The sequence below is a fragment of the Tachyglossus aculeatus genome, chromosome 5 (genome assembly GCF_015852505.1).
Source record: "Tachyglossus aculeatus isolate mTacAcu1 chromosome 5, mTacAcu1.pri, whole genome shotgun sequence".
Lineage (NCBI taxonomy): Eukaryota > Metazoa > Chordata > Mammalia > Monotremata > Tachyglossidae > Tachyglossus > Tachyglossus aculeatus.
In genome coordinates this window covers 82,292,414-82,301,281 of record NC_052070.1, presented here as the reverse complement: position 1 = coordinate 82,301,281, position 8,868 = coordinate 82,292,414, and the positions used below count along the sequence as shown (strand labels likewise).

The 8,868-nt window shown below is 56.4% G+C and overlaps 1 protein-coding gene across 1 annotated transcript in view; it reads left to right on the top strand.

Annotated features, from left to right (window-relative positions):
- The first annotated feature begins 607 nt into the window (after nucleotides 1-607).
- ADGRA2 (adhesion G protein-coupled receptor A2) overlaps nucleotides 608-8,868 on the top strand; it is a 52,435-nt gene continuing 44,174 nt past the window's right edge. Inside the window, exon 1 of the mRNA XM_038746324.1 lies at nucleotides 608-885. Coding sequence (XP_038602252.1) covers nucleotides 617-885 — 269 coding nt within the window. The 5' untranslated portion in view covers nucleotides 608-616. The remainder of the gene's footprint in view (nucleotides 886-8,868) is intronic.

Sequence of the window (8,868 nt, the reverse complement as noted above, 5' to 3'; positions counted from 1 at the left end):
GGCTGGGGGTGTGTCTGGGGATGGGGCTGGAGGCTGGGGACTGGGGATGGGGATTGGAAATGGGGCTGGAGGTGGGGCTGGGACTGGGGATGGAGGGGGGTCTGGGGCTGGAGGTGGGCTGGGGCTGGGGGATGGGGCTGGGAGCTGGGGGTTGAGGGGGGGTCCGGGGCTGGGGGCTGGGGGTTGGAGATGGGGCTGGAGCTGGGGCTGGGGACTGGGGACGGGGCTGGATCTGGGACTGGGGGCGGGTCCGGGGGCGGGTCGTGCCTGGGCGTGGCGGCGAAGCAGCCTCCCTCCCTCCCTCCCTCCGTCCGTCCGTCCGTCCGTCCGTCCTCCGTCCGCAGCAGCCTCCGTCCGCGTCCCGGAGCCGCGTCGGGGCGGCAAGCGCCGCGCAGCCCGGAGCGCAGCCCGGAGTCCGGGGGGGCGTCCGTCGCCCTCCCTCCCTCCCTCCCTCCCCTCCCCGCCCCCAGCCCGCTCCCCTCGGCCCGGCCATGTCCCCGGGCCCCGCTGAGCGGCCGGAGGACGGGTCCCTCCCGCCCCGGGCCCGGCCGATGGGCTGACGGGGGCCGCCGGGGGGGGGGGGGGGGGGGGGCCGGGGGCCGCCGGGGGCCGCACCATGCCCGGCCCGGGCCCGCTGCTGCTCCCGCTGCTGCTCCCGCTGCTGCTCCCGCTGCTGCTCCCGCCCCTGCTGGGCCAAGCTTGCCCGGCCCCGATCCGCGGCTGCAAGTGCGCGGCGGACAGACCCAAGGGGGCGGCGGGGGCGGCGGGGGCGGCGGGGGCGGGGGGCGTCCCCCCCAGCCCCAGCCGCCGGAGAGTGGTCTGCAGCGGCGGGGACCTCCCGGACCCGCCCGAGCCCGGACTGCTGCCCAACGGCACCGTCACCCTGTGAGTAGCCCCATCGCCCGCCCGTCTCCCCCGTGCCCGGCACTGTGCTAAGCGCCGCGGGACCGGGGACGGAGCCCCCCTTTCGGAAGGCCGCGGGCTCTCCCCCCAACCCGGCCCCCGCCGGCCCCGGACGGGTCGCTGCTTCACTTTTCTGGGCCCCCGAGACCTCATCTGGAAAATGGGGAGCCCCACGGGGGACGATCTGATCGCCTTGTAAACGCTTAACAAATCAATCGATCGATCGTATTTATTGAGCGCTGACTGTGTGCAGAGCACTGGACTAAGCGCTGGGGAAGTACAAGTTGGCGACATCTAGAGAGAGACGGTCCCTACCCAACAGTGGACCATCGTTATTATCATTATTCTCTGGGCCCCCGTCACCTCATCTGGAAAATGCGGAGCCCCACGGGGGACGATCTGATCGCCTTGTAAACGCTTAACAAATCAATCGATCGTATTTATTGAGTGCTGACTGTGTGCAGAGCACTGGACTAAGCGCTGGGGAAGTACAAGCTGGCAACATATATAGAGAGACGGTCCCTACCCAACAGTGGACCATCATTATTATCATTATTCTCTGGGCCCCCGTGACCTCATTTGGAAAATTGGGAGCCCCACGGGGGACGATCCGATCGCCTTGTAGACGCTTAACAAATCAATCGATCGCGTTTATTGAGCGCTGACTGTGTGCAGAGCACTGGACTAAGCGCTGGGGAAGTACAAGTTGGCAACATCTAGAGAGAGACGGTCCCTACCCAACAGTGCACCATCGTTATTATCATTATTCTCTGGGCACCCGTGACCTCATCTGGGATTGCCTTGTATCGAACCCACCGCTTACAACAGTGCTCGGGACGTACTAAACGAGTAACAAATATCATCATTATTATCATTATTCTCTGGGCCCCCGTGACCTCATCAGGAAAATGGGGATGGGGACGGGAGCCCCACGGGGCACGATCTGATCGCCTTATATCGAACGCACCGCTCACAACAGTGCTCGGGACGTAGTAAACGCTTAACAAATACCATCATTATTATCATTATTCTCTGGGCCCCCGTGACCTCATCTGGGATCGCCTTGGATCGAACCCACCGCTCACAACAGTGCTCGGACGTACTAAACGCGTAACAAATGCCATCATTATTATCATTATTCTCTGGGCCCCCGTGACCTCATCCGGAAAATGGGGAGCCCCACGGTGGACGATCTGATCGCCTTGTGTCGAACCCACCGCTTACAACAGTGCTCGGCTCGTAGTAAACGCTTAACAAATACCATCATTATTATCATTATTCTCTGGGCCTCCGTGACCTCATCTGGAAAATGGGGATGGGGACGGGAGCCCCACGGGGCACGATCTGATCGCCTTGTATCGAACCCACCGCTTACAACAGTGCTCGGGACGTAGTAAACGCTTAACAAATACAATCATTATTATCATTATTCTCTGGGCCCCCGTGACCTCATCGGGGATCGCCTTGTATCGAACCCACCGCTTACAACAGTGCTCGGGACGTAGTAAGCGCTTAACAAATACCATCATTATTATCATTATTCTCTGGGCCCCCGTGACCTCATCTGTAAAATGGGGATGGGAACTGGGACCCCCACGGGGGACGATCTGAATGCCTTGTATCGAACCCACCGCTTACAACAGTGCTCGGGACGTAGTAAACGCTTAACAAATACCATCATTATTATCATTATTCTCTGGGCCCCCGTGACCTCACCTGGAAAACGGGGATGGGGACTGGGAGCCCCACGGGGGGACGATCTGATCGTCTTGTATCGAACCCACCGCTTACAACAGTGCTCGGGACGTAGTAAGCGCTCAACAAATACCATCATTATTATCCTTATTCTCTGGCCTCCGTGACCTCATCTGGAAAAAGGGGGTGGGGACTGGGAGCCCCACGGGGGACGATCTGATCGCTTTCATTCATTCAATCGTATTTATTGAGCGCTTACTGTGTGCGGAGCACTGGACTAAGCCCTTGGGAAACCCACCGCTTACAACAGTTCTCGGCACGTAGTAAGCGCTTAATAAATGCCATCATCATTATTAATTATTCTCTGGGCCTCCATGACCTCATCTGTAAAATGGTGATCGAGACTGTGAGCCCCACGTGGGACAGGGACTATGTCCACTTCGATTTGCTTGTATCCACCCCAGCGCTTAGAGTACAGTGCCCAGCACAAAGTAAGCGCCTAACAAATACCATCATTATTATTATTACCGCCGGGCCCGGGGAGGGACTGCCGAGGGCGCCCTGGCGGAGGAGGAAGAGGAGAAGGAAGAGGAGGAGGAGGAGGGGGAGGGGGAGGAAGAAGAGAAGGGGGAGGTGGAGGAGGAAGGGAAGGAGAAACAAGGAGGAGAAGGAAGAGGAGAAGATGGAGAAAGAGGAGGAGGAGTGGAGGAGGAAGAGAAGGAAAAGGAGGAGAAGGAAGAGGAGGAGATAGAGGAGGTGGAGGAGGAAGAGAAGGAAAAGGGAGAGGAGAAGGAGGAGGAGGAGGAAGAAGAGAAGGGGGAGGTGGAGGAGGAAGAGAAGGAGGAGGAGGAGGAAGAGAAGGGGGAGGTGGAGGAGGAAGAGAAGGAAAAGGAGGAGGTGGAGGAGGAAAAGGAGAAAGAGGAGGTGGAGGAGGAAGAGAAGAAAAAGGGAGAGGATAAGGAGGAGGAGGAAGAAGAGAAGGGGGAGGTGGAGGAAGAGAAGGGGAGGTGGAGGAGGAAGAGAAGGAAAAGGAGGAGGTGGAGGAGGAAGAGGAGAAAGAGGAGGTGGAGGAGGAAGAGAAGGAAAAGGGAGAGGAGAAGGAGAAGGAGGAGGAAGAAAAGAAGGGGGAGGTGGAGGAGGAAGAGAAGGAGGAGGAGGAGGAGGAGGAAGAGAAAGGGGAGGGGGAGGAGGAAGAGAAGGAACAGGAGGAGGTAGAGGAGGAAGAGGAGAAAGAGGAGAAGGAAGAGGAGGAGATGGAGAAGGAGGAGGAGGTGGAGGAGGAAGAGAAGGAAAAAGAGAAGAAGGAGGAGGAGGAGGAAGAAGAGAAGGAGGAGGTGGAGAAGGAAGAGAAGGAAAAGGAGGAAGAGAGGGAGGAGGAGGAAGAGAAGGGGAGGTGGAGGAGGAAGAGAAGGAAAAGGAGGAGGAGGAGAGAGAGGAGGAGGAGAAGGAAGAGGAGGAGATGGAGGAGGAGGTGGAGGAAGAAGAGAAGGAAAAGGAGGAGGAGGAAGAAGAGAAGGAGGAGGAGGAGATGGAGAAGGAGGAGGAGGTGGAGGAGGAAGAGAAGGAAAAAGAGAAGGAGAAGGAGGAGGAGGAGGAAGAAGAGAAGGAGGAGGTGGAGAAGGAAGAGAAGGAAAAGGAGGAAGAGAGGGAGGAGGAGGAAGAGAAGGGGAGGTGGAGGAGGAAGAGAAGGAAAAGGAGGAGGAGGAGAGAGAGAGGAGGAGGAGAAGGAAGAGGAGGAGATGGAGGAGGAGGTGGAGGAGGAAGAGAAGGAAAAGGAGGAGGAGGAAGAAGAGAAGGAGGAGGTGGAGGAGGAAGAGAAAGAAGAGGAGGAGGAGGAGTTGGAGGAGGAAAAGGAGAAAGAGCAGGAGGAGAAGGAAGAGGAGGAGATGGAGAAGGAGGAGGAGGTGGAGGAGGAAGAGAAGGAAAAGGAGGAAGAGAAGGAGGAGGGGGAAGAGAAGGCAGAGGTGGAGGAGGAAGAGAAGGGGGAGGTGGAGGAGGAGGAAGAGCAGGAAAAGGAGGAAGAGAAGGAGGAGGAGGAAGAGAAGGGGGAGGTGGAGGAGGAAGAGAAGGAAAAGGAGGAGGAAGAGAAGGGGAAGGTGGAGGAGGAAACTAGAACAGTGTTTTGCACATAGTAAGCGCTTAATTAATGCCATTAAAAAAGAGGAGGAGGAGGACAAGGAGGAGGAGGAAGAAGAAGAAGAGAAGGAGGAGGTGGAGGAGGAGGGGGGAGGGCGGACCTGGGGATGGGGGTGGGGGGATCGGACCCCCTCGGGGCCAAGGTGGGAGCCCTGCAGCTCACCTGGCCGGGAGGAGGTTGGGGTCTCCCAGCCCCCGACCCCCTGGGCCGCAGCGCCGCTGGCCGTCGGGCCGGACCGAGTGTGCCGGGGTGAGGGGAGGCCAGGGGCTGGCTGCGGGGTCTGAGGAGGAGGGCTGGGGGGGGCCGGGGCCGGGGGGCCGGCGGGCCCGGGGCCGCTCTCCGAGGGCAGCCCGCGGCGTGGGGGCCGGCCCGACGGCTCCTCCGACGGGGCCCGGGGGCCTGGGCAGCGGGGGGCCCCGGCATTTGGTCCTGCCGGCCGCAGTCAGGAGGCTGAGAATCAGGGCGGGGCGGGGCGGGGCGGAGCCGAGGGGGAAGCGCTTCCTACATGCACCCCTCGAAGGAAAAAGCCTTTGAAGTGGACTGCCCACTCGCTCGCTCACTCACACACTCGCACACACGCTCACCCCCTCGCTCGCTGGCTTTCTCATTCGCTCTCACATGTTCACTCACTCATTCACACACAAACGCTCACTCACATGCTCACACACACGCTCACTCACATGCTCACACGCACGCTCACTCACATGCTCACACGCACGCTCACTCACATGCTCAGACACCGAGAAGCAGCGTGGCCCGGTGGAAAGATCCCGGGCTTGGGAGTCAGAGGTCGTGGGTTCTAATTCCGGCTCCGCCACTTGTCAGCTGGGTGACTTTGGGCAAGTCACTTCACTTCTCTGTGCCTCAGTTACCTCATCTGTAAAATGGGGATTGAGATTGTGAGCCCCCCATGGGACTACCTCCCCAGCGCCTAGAACAGAGCTTGGCACATAGTAAGTACTTAACAGATACCATCATCATCATTATTATTATTATTATTTCACACGCTCACACACATGTTCTCACATGCTCACATACTCCACTGTCTCATTCACTCTCACATGTTCACTCACTCACACACACGCTCACACATGCTCACTCACATTCACTCACATGGTCACAAAAACACACTCACACACTCTACTCTCTCATTCACTCTCACATGTTAGAGAAGCAGCGTGGCTCAATGGAAAGAGCCCAGGCTTCGGAATCAGAGGTCATGGTTCAAATCCGAACTCTGCAAATTGTCAGCTGTGTGACTCTGGGCAAGTCACTTAACTTCTCTGTGCCTCAGTTACCTCATCTGTAAAATGGGGATTAAGACTGTGAGCCCCACAGGGGACAACCTGATCACCTTGAATCCTCCAGTGCTTAGTACAGTGCTTTGCACATAGTAAGCGCTTAACAAATGCCATCATTATTATAATTACGTTCACTTGCTCACACACACACACACCCTGACACATGCTCACACGCTCATTCCCATGCTCACACACACACACACACGCTCAAACACATGCTCCCTCCCTCCCCCTCTCGCTTCCTCATTCACTCTCACCTGTTCACTCGCTTAGTCTCCAGCCGGCTCAGACGGTCCAACGATAGTTGTCCAACAAAGGACAACTATCCTACGTCCTCCCTTTGATCTGAAACTCCCTCCCCTTTCATATAGGCCAGACCACAACTCTCACCACCTTCAAAGCCTTCTTAAAATCACATCTCCTCCAAGAAGCCTTCCCCCCAAAAGCCTCCTTTTCCCCCACTCCCTCTCCCGTCTGCATCTCCTATGCACTTGGAGCCGTACCCTTTAAGCCCTTGACACTCACCCCACCCTAAGCCCCACAGCAGTTTTGTACATATCTGTAATTTATTTATTTATAGTAATGTCTGTCTCCCCATCTAGACTGTAAGCTCCTTGTAGACAGGGAATGCGTCTATCAATTCTGTTATGTTGAATCGTACTTTCCCAAGTGCTTAGTACAGTGCTCTGCATTCATTCATTCATTCAATCATATTTATTGAGCGCTTGCTGGACGCAGAGCACTGTACTAAGTGCTTGGGAAGTACAAGTCAGCCACATATAGAGACGGTCCCTACCCCACAATGGTCTGCACACAGTAAGCGCTAAATACACAGAATCAGGGCATAAGTTGCTCTGTCTACTCGTTTTGTTTTGTTGTCTGTCTTCCCCTTCCAGACTGTGAGCCCGTTGTTGGGTAGGGACCATCTCTATATGTTGCCGACTTGTACTTCCCAAGCACTTGGTCCAGTGCTGTGCACACAGTAAGTGCTCAATAAATTCTAGACTGTGAGCCCCTTGGTGGGTAGGGACCATCTCTATCCATTGCCGATTTGTAGTTCCCAAGCGCTTAGTCCAGTGCTCTGCACACGGTAAGCGCTCAATAAATACGATTGAATGAATGAGGGGTGGGGCGGAAAGGGGAGGTGCTAATCCTCAGTCCACGGTCAGTCTCCAAAAATTTGGGAACCCATCTGCACTTCACTAAATCGCACTTGAAGGAAAGGAAAATCCAGCCCAGACCCTCCTCCTCCTCCCCATAAGGACAGCAGGCTCCTTTAGCAGCCCCTCGTTGCTGGTCCAGGCCCGTCGCCCCTCTCCCTTTTCCCACCGTCATTCACTTAATCTTATTTATTGAGCGCTTACTGTGTGCAGAGCACTGGACTAAGCACTTAGGAAGTACAAATGGGCAACAGATAGAGACGGTCTCTAGCCGACAACGGGTTCACAGTCTAGAAGACCCCTGGTCGGTCCAGCAGCGCCACGTCCACTGGACACCCCTCTCCAAGGACTCCTCTCCGATCCTGGCTTTCCTCCCCTTCCCAAAGCGGAGGGCTAGCTTCCAGCTGGGTTCAAATTCTTTTCCCAACAATACTCCGAGAGGCCTTTGGCCGGCGGGGGTCGGAGACGGCCTGCTTCCTGACAGGACACGCAACCGGTCAGCTCTGGGGCTGACGCCTGCCTGAATTCAGGCTCCGGCCTAATCTGTCCGGAGGAGGCAGGGGGAGACGGGGAGGAGAGGTCAGCTCCGCCTGCTTCCGCTCTGGCTGTTTTTGTCCGTGGCCGGGGAAGGGGGTCAACTGTTACCGAGGGTCAACTGTTCTGGGACCCAGAGTCTAGCATCGACGCGGGTTTTTCCGGGCTTAAAATCGAGCGCAGATCAAAAATCGCAGCCCTCTCGTAGTGGCTGTTAACGGGCTCATTGGCGTTGACGTGACGAGCGTGGCTCAGTGGAAAAAGCATGGGCTTTGGAGTCAGAGGTCATGGTTTCAAATCCCGGCTCCGCCACTTGTCAGCTGTGTGACCTTGGGCAAGTCACTTAACTTCTCGGAGCCTCAGCTACCTCATCTGTAAAATGGGGATGATGACTGTGAGCCCCACGCGGGACAACCTGATCACCTTGTAGCCCCCCCAACCCCAGCGCTTAGAACAGTGCTTTGCACATAGTAAGCGCTTAACAAATGCCATTATTATTATTATTATTATTTCTGCAGACGCAGAGAAGCAGCGGGGTCCAGGGAATACAGCCCAGGCCTGGCAGTCAGAAAGACCCGGGTTCTAAACCTAGATCTGCCACTTCTCTGCTGGGTCACCTTGGGCAAGTGACTTTACTTCTCTGTGTCTCAGGTGCCTCACCTGGAACGTGGGGATTAAGACTGAGCCCCATGTGGGACAGGGACTGTGTCTAACCTGATTAGCTTGTATCCACCCCAGCGCTTAGTACAGTGCCTGGCACATAATAAGAATAATAATAATAATAGCATTTATTAAGCGCTTACTATGTGCAAAGCACTGTTCTTAGCGCTGGGGAGGTTACAAGGTGATCAGGTTGTCCCATGTGGGGCTCACAGTCTTAATCCCCATTTTACAGATGAGGTAACTGAGGCACAGAGAAGTGAAGTGACTTGCCCGAAGTCACACAGCTGACAATTGGTGGAGCCGGGATTTGAACCCATGACCTCTGACTCCAAAGCCCGTGCTCTTTCCACTGAGCCATGCTGCTTCTCTAAGTAAGCGCTTAACAAATACCACAGTTATTACCAGTAGATGTGGCACCTGAGTGCCCCCATAGGTGGAATGCAGCCCTTAGTGTGCGTGGGTACTGATGGCTGGT